This window comes from Sphaeramia orbicularis, chromosome 6, assembly GCF_902148855.1.
Source record: "Sphaeramia orbicularis chromosome 6, fSphaOr1.1, whole genome shotgun sequence".
Lineage (NCBI taxonomy): Eukaryota > Metazoa > Chordata > Actinopteri > Kurtiformes > Apogonidae > Sphaeramia > Sphaeramia orbicularis.
Window position 1 is genome coordinate 16,728,810 of NC_043962.1, and position 23,033 is coordinate 16,751,842.

At 35.5% G+C, this 23,033-nt stretch overlaps 1 protein-coding gene across 2 annotated transcripts in view; it reads left to right on the forward strand.

The window, feature by feature from the left end:
* cracr2aa (calcium release activated channel regulator 2Aa) overlaps window positions 1-22,555 on the forward strand; it is a 36,859-nt gene extending 14,304 nt beyond the window's left edge. For both annotated transcript variants that reach the window (XM_030137539.1, XM_030137540.1), the window contains exons 6-18: window positions 269-359; window positions 494-589; window positions 1,502-1,689; window positions 2,691-2,762; window positions 4,155-4,200; window positions 4,369-4,430; window positions 6,375-6,705; window positions 8,205-8,337; window positions 13,663-13,744; window positions 15,877-15,991; window positions 16,776-16,877; window positions 19,152-19,228; window positions 21,572-22,555. In XM_030137539.1, coding sequence (XP_029993399.1) covers window positions 269-359; window positions 494-589; window positions 1,502-1,689; window positions 2,691-2,762; window positions 4,155-4,200; window positions 4,369-4,430; window positions 6,375-6,705; window positions 8,205-8,337; window positions 13,663-13,744; window positions 15,877-15,991; window positions 16,776-16,877; window positions 19,152-19,228; window positions 21,572-21,659 — 1,483 coding nt within the window. In that variant the 3' untranslated portion in view covers window positions 21,660-22,555. The remainder of the gene's footprint in view (window positions 1-268; window positions 360-493; window positions 590-1,501; window positions 1,690-2,690; window positions 2,763-4,154; window positions 4,201-4,368; window positions 4,431-6,374; window positions 6,706-8,204; window positions 8,338-13,662; window positions 13,745-15,876; window positions 15,992-16,775; window positions 16,878-19,151; window positions 19,229-21,571) is intronic.
* The last annotated feature ends 478 nt before the right edge of the window (window positions 22,556-23,033 follow it).

Consider the following 23,033-nt stretch of genomic DNA (forward strand, 5'->3'; position numbering starts at 1 on the left):
TAAGATGTCCTGTTCCTGTTGATTTGAGATATAAACATCAATATTGATAATCAATATATTTATCCCAATATAAATCTATATTATGACGTGTCATTATTATTTTGTAACTCAGACCCTGTTGGAAAAGAAACACCTGAATTCAGTGTGTCCCAATACTTTTGTCCATATAGTGTATGACTTAGGCAGTTATGCTATGAGGTTAACAATACGTATATTATACTGTATGTAAATTGCTTCTCTTATAATATATTTGGTTGCACCAACACAGGAAAGCAGCAACTCACGATGATGAAATCCAGCGCCTATATGAAGAAATGGAGCAGCAAATAAAAAATGAAAAAGACAGGATTGTGCTGCAGGTAAAAAAAAACAAAAACTCAGCGTTATTGGAGTAAGTTTCTCTCTTTGAAACTAACAATAAAAACCTAAACTTTTTTCCCTGCCTTTTCATCCTCATGTTCTGCTTCTTTGCCTCCGTCTTCTATCTCTAAAGGACTATGAGCGATTTCTGTCTAGGAGTCAAGACTTGGAGCTGCAGCTGTCCGCAAAAGAAAAAGAGCTGGAGCAGCTCTTTCAGAAACAGAGAGGGGTGAGTGAAAGCCAGCAGATTTCCCCAGAGCTTACTGCAGTAAACTTGACATGTCTATTATACAGAATGAGAGAAATGCTTTACACAAACATGCTCTCACTTTTTTTGCTCTCAGCTAAATTGTCACATGGATATTTTTATCAATTGGAGTGTAGCCTCCAGTGAGCTTTATCTGCAACAGCAGCTTGTGCTGATGGATACTGACAAACATTAATTCTATCACACCTCCATTTACACAAATGCACTCATGCTTTTATGGATAATTAGTCAACCCAACTCACTCTGGTCATAGCAGCTTTTGTCTTCACCGACGCTTAACACCTCTAATTAATATGTCAAATGTTTAGTAAGCTGCCGTTTACAGAGAGCAGGCTGGAATACAGTCTAGCACAGCTGAAAATATGACAAGTAATTTCATTAATAGTAAAAGCATCAGCTTACCGTTTATACTGTAAAATTCAAGGTAGTCAAATGTCTAAGAAAGCCTCAAACCTATAGTTCATCTTTTGGCTATGGGTTGAAAGGGTTGTTTCACTATGGTCATGGAAAAAATTATTAGACCACCCTTGTTTTCTTCAATTTCTTGTTCATTTTAATGCCTGGTACAACTGAATGTACATTTGTTTGGACAAATATAATGCTAACAAGAAAAACAGCTCATAAGAGTTTAATTTCAGAGCTGATATCTAGACATTTTCCATGTTTTCTTGATAATAACCAAAATCACTTCAGTTCTTACATCAATATCTATGGCATTGTACTGACAAAAACAGTGCTTTTAGGCATTTCATGTTTTCTTTTCCGTCTGTTTTAGTCACATGATACACACAGGAGTTAGTACTTGATTGCATAACCATTGTTTTTGATGACTTTTGATGGTCTAATCATTGTCCCGTCTGCTCTCTTTTTCAGCTGGAGCATCAGTGTCAGGAGCTTCACAGCGAACAACATGTGACCAAAGTGGAGAATGTGAAGTTAAAACAAACTAATGATGAGTTAGCGCGTGAACTGGAGCACACCAGTAAAGAGCTGACCTTGGCCCAAGAGCAGCTGGGTCTGCTGCAGCTGCAGTCCCAACGGCTTCACGAGGAGAAGGAGATGTACGTCTTTACGGTTATTCAATGAGGATTATTCGGTCTCGTTAAAGGTGGGGTAGGAGATCGTGGAAAAAACGGCTTAAGGAAGCTACATTTTGAAAATACACAATTCAAAAGTCCAAACCCCTGTCTTCAGACTTCCCCCCCGAAGCCACGCCTCCAGAGTACCAGAACATGCAATGCTTGTTTCCGAGGGTTCACAAGCGCTGCGCAACATCAATTCCTGTCCTCACCCGGTCCACAGATCCATGTGTACCTCATTCATTCTCCACCAACCCCCTCGGAACCTCTGAATTCAGGTCTGCAGGCACCTGTTCATCAGTACATCAGATTAGAAGTTGGACTTTTCAGACCTGTTATTTTGACAGGTGTTCTAAGTAATCTTGGGCTAGTAAGAACACTCCCAATTCATACCTAGCTAGCTAACGTTACATTCCTTAGTGATTTATGTTGGTGACAAAACAGTTTGCCCGTGAACTTTGCATGCTAATATTGCTAACATAGCTAGCCAAGCTCTGGCTCGGGCTTTGTTTCCTGTACAAGTGCTCCAAGCCTCCAAGAGCACATATTTCGTGCACAAAGAGGGGTACGCGCAGAGGGGGGAGGGACAAATGGTAGTTGAGTTTGATAGACATATCACTGTTAAATCATTTTGACGGGCCAGTTAAAATGTTTGGATGGTGTTTTTTCAGTCCTGTCCATTCCACAGGTGACAAAATTTTTTATTTTTGTGTTAGAGCATTTAATTAATTGGCTGAAATCGGAGTGTGAAGGGGATTTTAAGCAACATAGTAAAAAATGCTCCAGGAAAACATCTCCTATTCCACCTTTAATGTAGCCCCTTATTTACTAATCAAGTATAAAATAAGTTTATATGTACACTTTCAGTCCATGAGGTAGAGCTGAAAGGTTGCATTGAAATGTCCGATTTGAGAATGTGTTTGTATGATAAATACACATGCGCACGCTGTAGGATTAGACATGATGTTTGTTTTGCCTCACAGTGAAATATACAGGCTGACTGAAGGACTGCAAAGAGAACGAGCAAGTCTTCTTAAACAACTGGACCTGCTCAGGTAAGGATGAGAAAACAAAACATTAAAAGAGGAGTAATGTACAGGCAAGTGGCAGTGATATTGTTCTTATGATTTGCCTAATGATAAATGTGCACTCTTTTCAGAATCAGAATCTCTTTTTTTTCTGTTTTTTTTATTTTTTTTTTAAATAATCTTTCTATTAGGACACATTTTCAGTATACATATCCTTTCAACACAGGTATAAACATGTCCAAATTTCCAGTTTTCCAAAAAACAACTAACAACAAACAAAAACTTAAACTAAAAAAAAAGAAAGAAAAAAAAATTAAAGTAGCATCCCATCACCACCACCACCACCCACACTGGTCCACATTCACTTAATTATGAGTGTTATAGCTGTTCTATTCTGTTATGTTTTCTGTAGATGTTATATCAAAGTAAGAGACGAAAGGCTTCCCTGTAATGCCAAATTTCTCGGTTGATCCTCTGAAAGAAAATTTGATCTTTTCCAGTTTCAAGAAAGACATTACGTCTGTTATTCAGGTGTGTTCTGCTGGAGATTTAGCTTACTTCCAGTGTAGGAGGGTACATCTACAGGCAATCAAAGAAGCAAATGCTAACACATTTAGTTTCTGTGTGGTGAAAGAATCAGAATATCTTTATTATCAATGAAATTGAGGTAGAGCTCTTAGGTTCAGTGCAAAAAATTTTCAGACAAACAACAAATACCAGTAAAAAGGCACAGTAGAGTTAAGTAATTAACATTAAAAAAATATTGCAAACCAAGAATATTTGTAAAAAATTTAATGTAAATAGTGCGATTGTGATGAGAAGATAAGTACACAAAGATAAATAGTGTGAAAATAAATAATGTAAGAGACTGTAAACAGTAAACAGATATTGCACATGTAATTGAATATAATGAGATATTTCCTTTTTATTATGCATCATATTATGAACAGTAGCCGCATTATGAGCTGAGCCAAACCCAGTCTTCAATGTTGAAACAATTCTGCATACAAAAAGGTTTTTATTTTTTAAATTCGACTTTAAGAGGTTTACGACTACAAATGATTTATTTGGTGCCAACGGTGTTCTGACAAATTATGTAATGTTACTATTCAGCCAAAAGTAGTTAACACTAACACCTCAGGGGGTAATTTTAATGGTTTCGGAGCAAAACTAGGCGGATTAGTTTGTGAGCTCTAAAGCATATTTGGCAGAAAGACATCGTGAAAAGTTCTGCTTAACAGTCCAACATCCAGGAGCATCTCCATCTGCAGCCTCCTACAACTGACAAACAAATGTATGCAGTAGTATTTTAACTCACTCCTTACATTTTAATTCTTTTTTTTTTGTTGTTGAATAGATCCTGTTACATCCACAACTGGAATCAGCTTTTAACAGGTCGTGTTGTTGTTCTGTCAACAGGGAAATGAACAAACATTTACGGGATGAAAGGGACATGTGCTATCAGGTATGTGCCACGTATAGGTGACTAAGTGGTTGTGATTTGCACTGCATACACTTAATGTTTTCTCTATTTAAAGATTATATATGCGGTGTCAAAGTGATCACTAGTACCTAGAAGAACCATCAACATGAACCTCAGCTCAGATAATGAATAAAAGTTGACATTTTTCAGAAACCAAAGCTGAAGCAGGGACCTTTCACCACTGCCGGGAAGCAGACACACATCTTCAAAAGGTAAACCTCATTAAATATAAATGCTGTCATATTTCTGTAATATGTCTAAATTGTAAAGCAGAGGTGTCAAACTCATTGTAGTTCAGGGGACACATTCAGCTCAATGTGACCTGAATTGGGCCAGACCAATAAAATAATAACATAAAAACCTATAAATAATGTCAACTCCAAATGTTTCTCAATGTTTTAGAGTGAAAAAAGTTAATTACATTATGAAAATGTTTGTATTTACAAAGTATCCTTCAAAAAATGTGAATAACATGAATAAAAATGGACAATCTGACATTCCTTACAACAAAAAAGGACATTTAAACAAAATTATGTCAGCTTATCATTTACACATGTTCATTAAAACCCATAGATCACAGTGATCTAAAAATACACAAAACATTATTTCTCTTAAGATGTTTCAGGATGTTCATATTTTTTAAGTTTCAGGATAGTTTGTAAATGTAAAATTTTTTGTGTAATTTTTAGTGCTGTCAAAAGATTACAATTTTAATCAGATTAATCACAGGGTTGCTCTGGATTAATGTTGATTAATCACGATTAAATATCATTCATTTTTCATCTATATTAATCGCATTTCATTTTGCATGAGCAAACAGACTCAAGACAGAAGGGAATATATATGTAGTTAATGTGTTTATTCAACACCTTCAACAGTTTCAACAAAACAACTGGAAACAACTGTTCCGTCTTGGGTTTTTTCTACTCATATTTTTTTTTTTTACTCATATATCCATCTCGTAAATTTTTCTATAATGTAATGTATGAATTATCTTTGTGTCTTTCAAGGACACTCAAACAATTTCACTGTATCTTAGGGGTCATGGGATTTAACCCTTTATAGTTCACTCATAGAAATACTCAAAATGTCAACCATAGTGTGTTATTGGAGGACATAACAAGACATTATTACGTTTGTGAAATGTTTCAAAATGTTTTATTGTTATGTAGAAAATGAAGCTTAATCAAATTACGATATTGGTTCCTTGCCCATGAGTGTCAAAAAAATAAATAAATGAATAAATTCAAGAAGTATATATAAAAAATTTGTGAAACAATTTTAATCAGATTAATCACAGGGTTACTGTGGATTAATTTTGATTAATCACGATTAAATTTTCCTTTTTAATCTATATTAATCACGTTTCATTTTGCATGAGAAAACAGACACAAGAAAGAAGGGAATATATATGCACTTAATGTGTTTGTCGCAAGCTGGGCGATATGTTAGCCAAAGTGCTAGCAGAATCCCCAACTATAGTATGCTTTGTGTTAATTTTATTGGTATTTTAAACTGGAAGTGCTTCATTGAAAAGAAAACTCCTTTCTGCAGAGTGTGTATAATACTGCATAATTGCATGATGCATAATTATGTCGGTCGACTGTTCCATCTTGGGGGTTTTTTATCGTCATATTTCCATCCAGAGGGTCAACGTGCTGTTTAGTGTCTTCTATCTTTATGGGTTGGTTCTGTTGTCTGTCACTACCGGATCAACTGCCCATTTGCATATGCGTGACACTAACTCTACTTGGACAAACTCCTCAAAATGCATTGGCAGAGACATTCACAGTCATTCTGGGCTGCAGATGGGTTAATTGCCTTAAAATTTTTAGTCAGATTAATCATGATGATGGATTAATCCGCTTTAGCACATTTTTTTTGACAGCCCTAATAATTTAACTTTTTTTTTTTATACTTACACAGAGAAGAATGTGGAGTTGTCATTATTTATAGGTTAATATGATAGCATTTTACTGATCTCTAATACTGACTGTATTGTACTGACTTGAGATGTGGAACCTGAACTGTAATGACTGTTAATACCTTCCGTGTAATTTTTGCATTTCACAAATTCAACCCACAGGCCAGATTGGACCCTTTGTGGGCCGCATGTTTCATAGCCATGTTGTAAAGTCATGTTTTTTTTTTTGCAGTGAGGAAGACGAGGATCCATCCACTGGCTCAGTTCGACACGGTGTAGCCAATGGGTCATGTCCGCAGCCTGGTGCCGAGAAGATAAGAGGACACCTACAGAGGATCATCTCCATCGAAGAGGACCACCTGCCACACCTGCTACAGAGAGACTGTCAGGTCCAAACCCCTCTGCAGGAGTGCGCTGAAGGAGAGGAAGACAGCGAGGACAATATAGAGTTGGTAATGAGCAATATAATACCTTCTGCTGAACAATCAAAGGGAAGTGTGGAGAGAAGGGAAACCCCTACATCTCCAAGAGGTCAACCTGTTGGCAAGGAGACCAGCATAAACGTAAGCATGTTTATATAATGGAATGAAGTGTGCAAGATGTTTGATGTAGAATGAAGAGACTCAGTCAGAGGGCAGTATTTAGTAGTAGTAGTAGTAGTAGTAGTAGTAGTAGTAGTAGTGTAGTTTTATTTCGAGCACATAGAAACATCAGATAACAAAGAACCATACAACATGGTCAAACAAAATTTTTCTGCGCTCGAAAAGGAGAGGGCAGAAGTATAACTTATTGACTCCCACCCCCTTTTCACAAACTAATAATCAAACTAGATCCGCTTCCTTTGCTTTGTTAACACACATTTTCCTCTGTATATTTTTACAATAACACAAAATATCCATACACACCATTCACATACACTTTTTTGATCACCTCACACACAATCAGGTTTGCGTAATCAACCGTTTTTAACCCTTTCATGCATAGTGGTCACTACAGTGGACAGTTATTCTACATCTGTTCTCTTGTTTATTCATGGGTTTTGTTGTTTTAGTTGCATATCAGACAACACAGTGGACGCTCGTGCACTATCTCATACACTGCAGTTCACACAATTACTGATAAATACTTGATAAACCTGATCTGCAGTGACATGTTTGAGAGTAAATCAATTGCTATTTGTTATTAGACTGTAATTAACAGTTTTCTGAAACAAAAAGTTTTTAAAAATATAATGTTCATGAAGTGAGTAATAACTTGTATTAGAGTATGATAAAAATGTGAGAAAACATCAGAATAGCTGCATTAAAAAAAATAAATAAATAAATAAATAAATAAATATATATATATATATATATATATATATATGTATATATATATATATATATATATATATATATATATATATATATATATATATATATATATATATTTCATAGTTTTCACACAGTATATCACTTTCTGATATTGCATTTTAACCTCCTAAGACCCAGGAAATGTCAGCAAAGTACAAGCTTTTTTTCTTTTTTATTGAATAAGTGCCTATATTGGAAACATGATGCAACAGTTTGTTCAGATGCAGTTTTTAAAATTTTTATGGAATGTTCTTTGTGGTGAACAGTTTTCTTTTCTTTTTCTTTTGTATAAAGTTGTGAAACTCTTGTCCACAAATGTGGACAGAAAACCCATAGCTGGGTCTTGGGAGGTTAAATACATGTTTCTTCAAAAATTAAACGCACGCTGTACAGCTGAGTAGACATTTTTGAAAGCCCATAAAAAACAGGTTCATAAAAAATTTCAATGACGGTGTTTTTTCATGCCTAAAAAGGAATAAAAACATTCAGGAAAAAAAATCTTGACTAAGGTTTTCATAATTCACGCATCAAAGGGTTAATATAGACTATAATATTTATATGCACTTTAAATATTTACTCCAAATGCAGTGATCAATAAATGTGATATCTTCTTATCATGATAACCAATTAATTACAATAATATTTTATTTTATTTTTGCACCTCTAACTAGCACCAGATTCCTTCACTGTCCTTCAATCTGTTTATTCAGGAAGAAGGTGGGAGCTCACCGCCTGATCGCCTTTTTAAGATTATTCTGGTGGGGAACTCTAGCGTAGGAAAGACCTCCCTCCTTCGAAGATTTTGTGACAACTCCTTCCATCCTGGTACTTGTGCCACTGTGGGTATGTATGATATAAACACACATACACCCCTTTGTCAGCTCTGTGGTTTGTCAAATCGTATACGTTTGCTTACAAAGCACATGTGTGTGGGAAGAAGTGTGTGTATGTTGCTTTTTTTTTTTAATACAGTTGCAATAATTTTAGCAGTGTCAGGAGTGAAAGTGTAGAAGTAAGACCGCTGTGTTAATATATATGCTGTAGCTGTGAAAGGGCATGTTCTGGTATCCTATCTGTTGTGTCCACTTTGGATTTATTTTAAAAATAGGTGTGTCTGCCTCAGTAAAATGCATAATTATGTCTATAAAATCATTTTGGACCATGTTCAGTGATGCATGACTCAGATGCTGAAGCAAAACGGCAACATCAAGCATCTCCAAAATGGATTCCTTTTAGCCTGACAGTGTCTGTAATCATAAGTCTGGAACTGTTTTGTATTAATAGTGACATGATTTACTCAACTGGAAAGGAGTTCCATTAAAGCAACAAATACTTATGATCGTAATAACAACAAACATTAAATAAGACATGTTTAGGTGATCAGTTGGGATGTTCCATTCACTTCTGCATGTCATGTATAGTTAGTATTATTATTATTATTATCATTATTTTTTAATATCTTTATTGAGTTTTTCGTATAACACACAAAAAAACATAGAAAAAAAAAGAATACAAATATAAAGCAAGAGGCTGGAGAGGCATGAATGGAAGGTTATGCCATATGTAACGAAAGATAAAATAGTTTCTGTTCCTTCACACATACAGCATGTCATTATGAACAACCAAATATACAAAGACACAACCCAGCATAGATAAGCACTAGGGACGTAACGATATGAAAATTTCATACCACGGTTATCATTATTATCACAGTACTGTTGAAATGTGCTCAAAATGTTCAAAAAGTACTTATACACACACTGAAATAATTTAACCATGTATTTTGAAAAAAACAAACAAACAAACAAAAAAAAATAACATAGCCAGAATGTACTTTCTGTTGGCAGAAACATTCGAATATTAACATGTAAACATCAAACATACAAATATGCATTAAAGATGGCACCTTATGGCCATTGTTTGACCATTTTCCATATCAAGTTTGAGTTGTTTTTGTTTCTTTTTTATAGATAGATAAATAGATAGATAGTCTCTCTCTCTCTCTCTCTCTCTCTCTGTGCGCTTGGACCAGGTCTCTCTCTCTCTCTTTGTCTTTCAAAGTGTGGAACTCAAACACGGTTATCATGATAATTACAATTTAAACGGTAATACTAACCGTCGGGAATTTTACAGTGGTTTATCGTTATACCGGTAATCATTACATCCCTAACACTGGTCTACAAGGAAAATGCTTCCAGAATAAAAGTAATGAAATTTTACCACATGAGAGTCACTGATGAAGAAAAATCAAGTCAAAAATGCTGGTTGGCTGAACTTTCCAAGATGCAGCCTTGGGTCAAAATGTGAAATTCAAGAATTAATGAGAGAATGGGTTTGACTCAAAAGGAATATTTGTCTCAGAGCTACAAGATCTACTTCAAAACCATGTCTGCACATTAGAATACATTCACTTTACAGGTTCTGTTTAGTGGAAGATTTATAAAACTATTATATAAATGTACATAAACCAATATATATGTGTAATAACACTTTATCATATACCTTGAAAACATTAGCAAACCGGCACTTTTGTCATTTATTTTCCAATTCATCTTATTAAAATATGTAACATTTAGCACATTTAATGTCTGAAGCAAATCATTTCTAAAAAAATTGTAGACCAGTGTAATAAGCACATAAACAAACAGTGCTGTCTAAGGCAAAAACAACCATAACAACAAAAACAACAGGGGTTGAGGTCATATCATACATAAACAAATATAATCATATATAATACATAGAAATGAGAGTAGGGGGAATCCCCCCAAAGACAGCATCCAGTTTTTTTGTTTTCATTCCACCACAGTAGCATCATTATCATTGAGTGCGTTATAATTCAGGTAACCTGCTGTGTATTGATCCATACTGTACTTTCTCACTTATGGTCCACCAGGCCCTTCTACACAATGGTAGTTAGCCTAGTACCGATATAAGTCAGGAATGGGGACCAGATTCTATAGAAAACTTCAGACATACATCTAGACCTGTATGTTAAGTATTCCATGGGTATGAGTAATTTTTAAACCTTCTTAGTTTGCTTTAAAATTGAACATGTTGTCCTCCTCGTAGATTCTAAAGCTGGATATATTTTATGTATAAATATAGTGTGTTTGACATGTTTCAAGGAATAGAATCTACAAGGTGGGCAAGAATGTTATTTTATAATTTAGTTATTTTTTTATTTCTTTTTCACATGTTCATGGACATAAATACAACAAATAGTACAGCAAGGCCAGTTGGAGGTTACAGTATTCAACAAAAGATTTATCAACTTATACATCATTCATGCATATAATACTTAAATAGCTCCATATAATGATCAAACATGACCTTTGACCTGAACTCATTTGAATATCATGTTGGAAAATACAGCAAAATCATTAGGTTTGACTTTTAAAATCTAGAATAATATTCTCGGGCCCACCAAGATACAAACAATGGTTAGACATAGTACAGGAAATATGGGTGATGGAAAAAAATTTCTTACACCTTAAGATTAAAAAAAGATGAGTTTGATAGAAAATGGGACAAATGGATTGGATTTATAAACAGACATTAGCGCTGAAATGGTCATGTGATGCCCTTATTTTCCTTTTATTGTGTTATTTATGGATGTCTTTTGTTGAATACTGCAACCTCCAGCTGGCCTTGCTGTACTGTTTGTTAAATTTTATGTCCATGAACATGAAAAAGAAAAAAAAAAAAAAGAAATGATAAAATATGATATATTGTATGTATAAATATAGTGTGTTTAACGTATTTCAAGGAATAGAATCTACAAGGTAAGCAAGAATGTTATTTTATAATTTGTTTTTTTAGTAACAAACAAACAAACAAACAAATATTTTCTGTCAGTCTGCCCCAGGGCAGCTGTGGGTACAGATGTAGTTTACCACCACCAGAGGGAGAATGTGAGCGCGAATGAATAATGGGTCAATAATGTAAAGCGCTTTGGGTGTCTAGAAAGGTGCTATATAAATCCAATCCATTATTAATAAGGGCATCACATGACCATTTCAGCGCTAATGTCTTTGTTTATAAATCCAATCCCTTTGTCCCATTTTCTCTCAAACTCATCTTTTTTTAATCTTTAAGGTATAAGTCATTTTTTCCATCACCCATATTTCCTGTACTATATCTAACCATTGTTTGTATCTAGGTGGGTCCAAGAATGTCATTTTAGATTTTAAAAGTCAAACCTAATGATTTTGATGTATTTTCCAACATGATATTCAGGTCAAAGGTCATGTTTGGTCATTATGTGGAGATGGATACGTATTAAAGGCACTGTTTAAGTATTATATGCATGAATGATGTATAAGGTGATAAAATTGCATAAGAGCTTTGATGTGATTTTTAGAAAATATTGCTGGTGCAAGATGATGGTAAATGGGGCTGAGTTCAGCATCTGGAGGTTTAGATAGTTGGAGAATATCAATATATGGCACTGAATTGAATTGAATATACTAGAGCTGCAACCGATTAATCGACTCAAAGTGATCCAAAAAAATCATTCAACCACAATTCTCCTGAATCAAAGCTTTGTTTCCTTCATTTCTCTGCTGTTAAACATTGGTTCCACTGTTGTGTTTCACACGGACGCTTATTGTGACGCACAAAGAAGCTTCAATTCAGGAAAACTGCAATAGAATATTTCCCTTCAATCAATTTGAGTCGATTAATCAAATCGTGAATTTTTGCATTCGCTTCAAGCACCTAATCGATTAATCAGTTGCAGCTCTAGAATATACTTTATTGATCCCCCAAGGGGGAAATTCAAGTGTGTACAGCAGTGCAAGACAGTATGCATCAATACATCAGAAAAATGAAGAGATAAAAATATAAACAAGTTTGTTAAAGTGGCTAAAGTGACAAGAAGTAGCAATAATAATAATGAAATCATAAGATGGATAAAACTCAATTATTTCTGAGTAAATCTATGAAAGTGGGCCAGGTAGGGACAGAAAAGAGACAAACCCTTCAATAGCATATAAATAGCTTGTGTTTAGTGACTGTTCTTTATAAACTGCAGCACATACATAGTGTAGTTTATGATATTTACCTCCGCTAGGAGGTATTGTGATCACTTTGCTTTGTGTGTTTGTTTGCGTGTTTGTTTGTTAGCAACTTTACGGGAAAACTTTTATAACCATCTTTACCAAATTGTACCCACAGATAGGCCTAGGCCCTGGGACCAATCCATTAAATTTTGGGCCAAGTAGGCCAAAGTTCAAGGTCACAGCAAGGTCACAAAATCTACAATTTTCCTATCTCTCACCATTGAGCAATTTTCGAAAATTCATTTAAAAAAATTCAAAATGACTCCAATTAGCCTCCAATTTCATACACCCGTAGCTTAGAACAATATCTTGTATCTGGCACAGAATTGTCCACATCCACTGTGGAATGTGGACTCTGTGGACATTTACATTTAACATTGAAAATCTCATTTATGACACATTTTTCATTAGAAGTCAACAAATATTGATTGGAATTTAATATAATTGGACATATACATGACTGGTACCAAGCTTCAACTTTTTCTGCTGTATGGAACAACCTTAAAACTGTTTAATTTAAACAGAAATAGTCGATCCACACATGCACACTGTTCGGGGTGCTTGGTGGAGGTTTGCGTTCTCTGAACACTTGTTTCTTTTGTGATTTCCAACAAACATTTGGAAATAAGCTCACAGTATGAAACTCTACACCCAGGTCAAACACAAGACAGCCATGAAATAAACATCGCACTCGCTGTGCTTTTTATATTTCTAAAGGATATTTTGTTTATCCTTAACATTTACTGACATTTCAGCGAACACAAAAATAAAAGCCTCCTCCTTGTGTGTGTGTTTCTAAACGCTGCCAATTTCAGGTGTTATTTCTCACCAAAGATTTCAGTCTGAACAAAGTGTCTGATGTAAGAAACGGTGTGTACTGTTCCTTTGATGCCTTTGTTTACAGGTTTGATGATTCAGTGTTTGGAAAAAGCTGTAATACAATTCAGTATATTGCACACGTTCACAGCCACAGATATAGTAGCTCACTTCAGTGTATCTGAGAAGAAAGCAAATATGACAAACTGTTCTTTTTCACAGAACTCCACTGGAATTCCTAACACTGAACGAGATCTATTGCTGACTGGGAATCTGTTGTTTATGTACCCAGGTATAGACTACAGTGTAAAGACAATAACTGTGGACAACAGCCAAGTAGCGCTGCAGATGTGGGATACAGCGGGACAGGAAAGGTAAGACCTCACCCTGAAGGTAAACTTCTATCAGCCACGTCTATGTACCTGCTCCGGTCTCTCTGCATTATCAGAAAGTCCTTGAGTCACATCATTTCCTTTTGTCTGATAAAACGCATCATATGATAACGTGAGATGAACCAGATAATGTGATCTTTTGTTGAGTTGCATCAGACCTTCTGCATGTCAGATCTGACTTGAAATCTGATTTACAGAAAACCCTTTAACAACAGCAATCTTTCCAGCACTGCATTTTGCATTTTACAGCATTTAAATTACTGTAACTCCTGAACCACTATCAACAAAACAGCATCAGACAGCTGAGATCCTGATCTCTCCAACACTATGAGACCCAGCTATGCATTTTTGTCCTCCATAGTGGACAAGAGTTTCACTGCTTTACTTAAAAAAAAAAATAAAAATACTGTCCACTGCAAAATACATTCCATTACAAAAAATAGAAAATGTATCTGAAAACACTGTTGCATTGTTGTGTTTCCAATCAAGGCAATTATTTAATGTAAAAAATCCAAAACTTACTTTCCTGGGTCTCAGGAGGTTAAAACACTTTACAGCAGCAACGTGGGACACTATTACAAGTAGAACGGAACTGTTTCAGAGACTTCCACAAGGCTAAAAAAACAGCTGTAAACAAGTGGTCCCAGGCACAACAAACCCCGCCCCTCGCACGTATTATAGCTTATTTTGGCATTGATCCAGCTGATGTCATCATGTCTATGCATGTGCTGATGTCAGCATATCAGTTACCTCTATATATGTGCCAAGTTTGAAGTAAATTGAAACAAAATGGATGTTTTTATAGACATTTGAAATTTTGCCCATTATAAGTAAATGGGAGAAAAAAAAGATTTTAAAAATTAGCACTGCTTTGGGTAAATCAGTGCAACCGTGCCCCCTACTGTCTATTTTTGGAGTTTCCTCTCCTGCGCTGGGATTATCCAAAGGCCAAAAGTGAGTGACTCGATAGCTTTTTGTACACTATTAGCCTGTCGTATAATTCTCTTTAAGTGGAAGGAACCTCTGCCACCCACTTTTGTGCAATGGGTGCATGATTTACTTTTCTTTTTAAAGTTTGAAAAGATTACGTTTTCTGTTCGTGGACAAATTAATTTGTTTTTATCAACAATGGAATCTTTTTTCTCTGCTGTCAACAAAAGTGTCCTGCTGTCTCCTTTGTTCTTTTGACGGAGAAATGCGTTGTTCGTTTACATTATATTAACTCTTAATCAGCCCTGAGCATTGTAAAGAGGAGTTGATAACATTATTTATTGTGGTGTTGTTTTTTTTTTTGTTATGTTTTTTGTGGTTTGTTTTTGTGGTTTTTCTTCTTTTCTGGGGGATTTAATAAGTTTGTAGGTTTGTTGTATAATTTGTTTGTGTATATTGTGTCTGTGTGGTTCCCTATGTATAAGTGCATGTTTATGTAAATGTATAATTTGAAATAATAAAATAAAATATATTAAAAAAAAAAAAAAAAATTCATTAAAAAAATCATAACAAATGTGAACTTTGACCTAGTTTTCCCATAAATGTAACCACATCTATTCCATGTCACTGGCAATTTATAAACCCAACTTGGTATGAATTCCAATAGTTTTGCTGCTAAAGTTTTAACAAACAAACAAACAAACTAAACCAAACCAAAAACAATACCCCTTGGCTCCCCTTCAGGGGGCGGGGTAATAGCAAAAAATATGAAGCCGTAATATGGATACTGAATGTTGAAGACCAAAAAGCCTGTTTGAGCAGATGTACAATAGTTGAAAGCTTATTTCTGTAATCTCAAAAAGTTTTGTTACAGATATTTACAGATGTTTCTGGTAATAAATATGCAAAAACCTTCAAGTCTGTTTTTTCTTTTTTACTAAAACACACTTTTAAGCGTTTATTATTTATAATAATGATAATTAATGGCCAGATATTGAAAGTGAAGGTCCTCCTGAAAATGAAGGTGCAAAAGAACTGACAAAAAAAGACATTTTCTGACACTTTTATTGCAAAGAAAACATGAAGACTCCTAGGTGGCCTGTTATAATGGCAGTCTTAAAAGGGATAACATTTAGCATTTAACATTTTCACAACTCTTCCCTCACGTTCCTTTTTCTCTGCAGGTATCGTAGCATAACCAAGCAATTCTTTCGGAAGGCTGATGCTGTGATTGTGATGTATGACATTACAGCTGAGCTGAGCTTCACAGCAGTACGGCAGTGGCTGACAAGTATAAAGGTAAGACAGCAGCAGTCTGCCCCCTGCTGCATGTAAGAAACCCATCATTATATGTAGTCATGTAGGAAGGAGAGGATGTCATTTTGTCTTTGGTGTTTTAGAAACTAAGATATATAATTACACAGTGCATGTTGAGTGTGCACTACTTTGTGCTATTCATGTAGAAGGCATTTAAATGAGTGATATTTAGCTTTTTTTTTAAATGGAATTATGCATTTTAGAACATTTCCTTGTGGTCTACATAAACTGTAAATGCTCTGCTTGGGTCTGAATTCTTCATTAATTCAACTCCACGGGTCCATTTTCAACAATATTTCTGACTAATGACACCAGAAAGGTGGTTTTGAGCGCTGGCCCTTTAAATGCAAATGAGCCACTTCACGCCCCGCCCCCTCCAGGTTGTTGATTGTGCTGCTCTGTCCCGTTCACCCACTTGTGTTCATTAATACGACCAACAACTGAATATTTTAGGTAATCGGCTCGAAATTTGGACCTATTTTCAGTTTTTACTACAACCACTGCTGCTGACAAACAATTATGTCGTACTGTAACTAGTTATAGACGTAACAAATTAAGCGGGAATTAAAAGGGGTTGTAGAAATCCACTCGATTTTGATAGCTTTGCAGCACCTAGAGGGTTCAAATTCAAACTTTTGGAACTATTAGAGTCCAAATACACAAAATAAATGTACCAAAGACTTAATGAAAGTATGATAGGACCCCTTCGATGGCATTTTTTCCCTTCCATGAGCAGGCTGTGTTCTGTGTTTTTTCTCTTTTATAGGAGGGTACAGGTGAGGACATAACCATCATGCTCTTGGGAAACAAAACCGACAAGGAGATTGAGAGACAAGTTCAAACAGGAGTGGGTGAAAGACTCGCCAAGGTCTGTTGAATCTGCCAGACACAAAGGTTCTGTGGCTAAATTTTGTAGGTTATATAACACTGGTCTGCAATTTTTTTTTTTTAGAAATTATCTGCCTCAGAAATTAAATGTGTTAAATGTTATGTATTTTAATAACATAAAATGGAAAACCAATGACAAAAGTGCTGGTTTGCTGATGTTTTCAAGGTATATGATAAAGTGTCGTTACACATATATATAGGTTTATGCACATTTATATAATAGATTATAAATCTTCCACTAGGTAGAACCTGTAAAGTGAATGTATTGTCATGTGCAGACAGTGTTTTGAAGTAGATCTGGTAGCCCTGACACAAATATTTCTTTGGAGTTAAACCCATTCTCTCGTTAATTCTCGAATTTCACATTTTGACCCAAGATTGTATTTGTAGTGGCTTTTCCATTAGACACATGCGCAAAACTTTACTGATATTTACTAAATGTTGAAAAAACAGAAGTGTGTAATGTCAGTTTTTCCATTAAATCACAAATGCGATGATTTATTTATTTATTTTCGTGAGATGACACGAGAAGTCATTCCATAAACATGACATCGAACGTCAATATGGTGTTGATTTACAGATATATTCATTATTATTATATATTACCCCTCTATCTCGTACTAAATTCTAAAATGTTTGGGTTTCCTGGTGTGTCCACACATACCGCGACATGTTTCTTTTAAAACTCTTCTTCTTCTCTTGTTGTAACGTCCATCAACATTGTTTTTTTTTTTTTTAAATTCACCTGACTCTAGTTGCGAAAAAAGGTCTTTCTGTTGCAGTTTTGCGTGATATGCTATTTGCACTACACCCGAAAAACCACCTCTTGCCAGCGCAAAAACTTTTAACTGAAAAATGAGACTTTTGGCGAAATTGTCGTTTTTCAATTTGGTACATTTTTATGTACAAAGTTATATTTGCGCAATTTGAGGGTCAATGGAAAAGCAACTATTAATACACACCCCTGCTTGTTACAATTATTAATGGCTGTAACTAGGGCTGCATGATATTGGAAAAAAATTGACACTGCGATTTTTTTTTTTTTAACCCTGCGATACATATGAAATATGAAAAAAATACTAAATGCCGAAAAATCAGAAGTGCATAATGTCGGTTTTTCCATTAAATCACAAATGCGATGATTTGTTTATTTATTATCACAAGATGATATGAGAACTCATTCTATAAACATGGCGTTGAACGTAAATATAGTGTTGATTTACAGATATATTCATTATTATTATATATTACCCCTCTGTCTCGTACTAAATTCTGAAATGTTTGGGTTTCCTGGTGTGTCCACACATACCGCGACGTGTCTTTTAAAACTCTTTTTCTTCTCTTGTAACATCAGTCAACATTGTTTTTTTTTTTTAATTCACCTGACTCTAGTTGCGAAAAAAGGTCTTTCCATTGCAGTTTTGCGTGATATTTGAAACTATGTGAGATGTTTGAAGGTACTATCTTTATTCTATTGTTTTTATTTGGCAGTGGTTTATTGTTCTTATTTATCTATTTTATTTATTTATTTATTTTGTTGTTTTTAATTGTACGGCTTTTTAGTCTATCTTGTATTTTATTCTTTTATTTGGGTTTTATTTATTTCTTCTGTATGGCACTTTTTCTTTTTTGTACAGTTTCTATGTCTTTAAATCTATTCTGTATTTTTATTCTTCTATTTTGGTTTTCATTATTCTTCTGTACAGCACTTTGGTCCACTGCAGTTGTTTCAAAGTGCTTTACAAACAAAGTTGGATTGGGTTGGATTGGATATACCATTTGCACTACGCCTGAAAAACCACCTCCTGACAGCCCAAAAACTTTTAATTGAATAATGAGACTTTTGGTGAAATTGTCGTTTTTCCATTAGGCAAATTTTTATACGCAAAGTTATATTTGCGCTATTTGAGGGCCAATGGAAAAGCGACTTGTGAAACTTCCGCCAACCAACATTTATGGCTTGACTTTTCTTTATCAGTGACTCACACTTGGTTATATTTCACTACTTTTATTCTGGAAGCATTTTCCTTGTAGACCAGTGTGATCAATTGTACAGACATGATGTTGAACTGACAGAAAAACATTAAACTTTGATACCGACAGCGTTTTCATCCTCATCTTTAATGTGCCAGTTTCTTTTGTTCCTTTTGAAGCCTGTGTTTCATGATCGGCCTGCCCTGTATAAAAGTTGAAATAGTTTTGACTCACAGCTCATTGAATCGTAACAGTCTTTCTTCTGTTCTCCCTTCTTCAGGACTGCCAAATGTCATTCTATGAGTGCAGCGCCTGTTCTGGACACAACGTCTTTGAGTCCATGGTTCATTTGGCCAGGTAAGCAGACGTTTATTAAGAGGAAAACAAACAAGAGCTGTTCAGTTCAATGTGGAGCTCAAACTGTCTGCTGGAGCAGTTTTAAGCAGAGGTGGGATTTGTGACCTGCGCTAAAAGTCTAACCATTCATACGCAGCCAAATGTTGAATTTGTCTTGTTTTAGAGGCACAATGGAGCTTTTCTTAGTAGCTGTTCTGCTTGTTCCCAAATAATAGAGCTCACACATATAAAACGCCTCATCAGTATCTGTGTGCCAATAAATGTTCATATGTCAGTAATATGTAGACCTAAGGTATTACCAGGAACATCCTTCTGATCCGACTCTAAGAACAAGCATTGACTCTTACCGTCTCTACTACTGTTAATCATGTGACTGTGCTGCTTTTACTGACATTGTTAAGAAAATGTAACGCTGGGCTGTTAGTGATAAAGGGAAAATGATGAGTGATATATTTTTAGCTCATCGGCTGAAAGACTATGAGGTAGTGTGAAGGCGCTGTATGTGGCGTCATCATCAGCATCTGTAGTCTTCGTCGTCATAGTTTTTGTAGTCTTCGTCATCATAGTCTTAGTCATTGTAGTCTTCGACGTCGTAGTCTTCATCATCGTGGTCTTCGTCGTTGTAGTCTTTGTCATCATAGTCTTCATGTCTTCATCGTCGTAGTCTTCATCGTCATTGTCTTCGTCGTCATTGTCTTCGTCGTCTTAGTCTTCGTCGTCCTTGTCTTTATTGTCGTAGTCTTCGTTGTCGTAGTCTTTGATGTGGTTGTCTTAGTCGTCATTGTCTTCATCATTGTTGTCTTTGTCGTTGTAGTCTTCGTCGTCATAGTCTTCGTCATCGTTGTCTTTCTCGTCATTGTCTTCATCGTCATTGTCTTCATCGTTGTAGTCTTCGTCGTCGTTGTCTTTGTCATCGTTGTCTTCGTTGTCGTAGTCTCCGTCATCATCGTCTTCGTCGTCATAGTCTTCGTCGTCATAGTCTTCGTCGTCATAGTCTTTATTGTCGTAGTCTTCGTTGTCGTAGTCTTTGATGTGGTTGTCTTAGTCGTCATTGTCTTCATCATTGTTGTCTTTGTCGTTGTAGTCTTCGTCGTCATAGTCTTCGTCATCGTTGTCTTTCTCGTCATTGTCTTCATCGTCATTGTCTTCGTCGTTGTAGTCTTCGTCGTCGTTGTCTTTGTCATCGTTGTCTTCGTTGTCGTAGTCTCCGTCATCATCGTCTTCGTCGTCATAGTCTTCGTCGTCATAGTCTTCGTCGTCATAGTCTTCGTCATCGTTGTCTTTCTCGTCATTGTCTTCATCGTCATTGTCTTCGTAGTCTTCGTCGTCGTTGTCTTTGTCATCGTTGTCTTTGTTGTCGTAGTCTTCGTCGTCGTAGTCTTCGTCGTCGTAGTCTTCGTCGTCGTAGTCTTCGTTGTCATAGTCTTCGTCGTCATACTCTTCGTTGTCTTTGTCATCATTGTCTTCATTATTGTAGTCTTCGTCGTTGTAGTCTTTGTCGTCATTGTCTTCGTCGTTGTAGTCTTTGTCGTCGTAGTCTTTGTCGTCATTGTCTTTGTCGTTGTTGTCTTTGTCGTCATAGTCTTCGTCAACGTAGTCTTAGTCATCGTAGTCTTCATCATCGTAGTCTACGTCATTGTAGTCGTCATTAGCAATTTCTTCAAATATCTTCTCCGACAAAACTACTGGTCGGAGTAATTTCAAATTTTATATGTTACTTCACAGGGACGTCTACAAATTTTGTTCAGTTTTGAGAAATTTAGATTTTGAAATTTTTGAAATTTTGAGGAATTTTTGAAATACCACAAATTTGCCTTTACTTATAATGGCCCATATTTTCATGTCTTATAACATAATTCAATAGTAACTATACTGATCACTGCTAGGAAGTCATATATGGACTTTCATTTAATTTGTTTCATTATTCTCCAGTCAAAGTACCGCCCACTTCTGTTGGGAGATTGATCTGCATTCAGACCACAGGACTCTAACATGGCGGCAGAACTCGACAACCTCACAAATTCAACATGTTATTGATTCTTGATAGAGCATGCTGGTTACCTACAGGCCCACTGGTCCTGTTTTTGTTCTTGTAGATGGTCCATTTCTATGACATGTTGTACAAAAACAGCGATTAATGCATTGCAGCTTTGACTAAAGTGGAAACTCCAGCTGAAGACATATTTATTCACTGGTGTTGACAGGACATAAGCAGAGCTGCAGATTCAGTAGCATTTCACTGCACAGAGTAAAGGGAGTACAAAGCAAATGGGACGTAATGGCACACAGCAGGTTCTCTGCCAGGACCGTTTCATTTTTTATGACTTTATTTCTGTGTCTCAGGATTCTAAAAGAGCATGAGGACAGACAAAAAGAGAAGACGGTTCAGCTGGTAAGAAGTCCCTCAGAGAAGAAGAAGTCCTGCTGCTGACGACACACAACGCCAGTAAAATACACAACATTATAGTGCGAACACACACCTGTGAACACACGTTATTTTTCTGAATGTCAGCGCCTTGTTTTGGACCAAGTACTCAACATTTGTAGCACTCGAGGTTACGTTCAGAATCACAAAGAATGCGTCTAATGTGGCTAATTTCAAGGCTGTTATTGCACTATTATGACCATGACGGTATTGACTAAATTATTTTGTAAAAAACAAAAGGAAATAACTAAACAATAAGAAGTTGTCTCTTTTTAGAATTTATAGTCAAACCAAGTTCCTTTTTGAATCAAACTAAGACTTAATACATTTTAATACTGAATGTAAAGCAGTCCCATTCCAGACTGATCCTGTCCTAGTGTGACTTTAACACTCAGAAATGTATTTAGCCTCCGCAAAAGTTTTATATGTCACATTCAAACTTTTCACGCTATGTATTAAGATGTTATTTCAGTGTTTTGTGTATGTGATTTTCTTTGTATTATGGGCATGATGTAACGAAAATATGTCACACAATCCTGCACTAAACCTCACCTTAAGTTTATGTTGGTAAAATGTTAAGATTGTTTCATTTACAGGCCAGTGTAACTGTGGACTTTATTATTAGTGACTAGATTTGTGGTAGCCTCATGTGGTATTACATTCATTTCCATTTTTGTGTCTTTTTCAGCGCCATCATGTAGCGCACATACACATAATGTGCATCTGTGTTTGATTCACTGAACAACAAAAATACAGGAATTTTAAGTCAGTGCTTCTAAGACACATGAATACAGAAGAGGATTAGGCCCGCTGCAAAAAAAGAAAAAAAAATTAAGGTCCAATTTTTTAAAATTATTATTCTGAGAAAAAAAGTCAGAAATCTGAGAAAAAAAAGACAGAAATCTGAGAAAAAAAAAAAGGCAGAAATCTGAGAGAAAAAAAGTTAGAAATCTGAGGAGAAAAAGAATCAGAAATCTGAGAAAAAAAAGTCAGAAATTTGAGAAAAAAGTAAGAATTCCAAGAAAATGTCAGAAATATGAGAAGAAGAAAAAAACAGAAATCTGAGGGGAAAAAAGTCAGAAATCTGAGAAAAAAGTCAGAAATCTGAGAAAAAAGTCAGAATTTCGAGAAAATGTCAGAAATCTGAGAAAAAAAAATCAGAAACCTGAGAAAAAAGTCAGAAATCTGAGGAGAAAAAAGTCAGAAATCTGAGAAAAAAGTCAGATTTTTGAGAAAATGTCAGAAATCTGAGAGAAAAGTCTGAAATCTGAGAAAAAAAGACAGAAATCTGAGGGGAAAAAAGTTAGAAATCTGAGGAGAAAAGAAGTCAGAAATCTGAGAAAAAAGTCAGAAATCTAAGAAAAAAAGTCAGAAATCTGA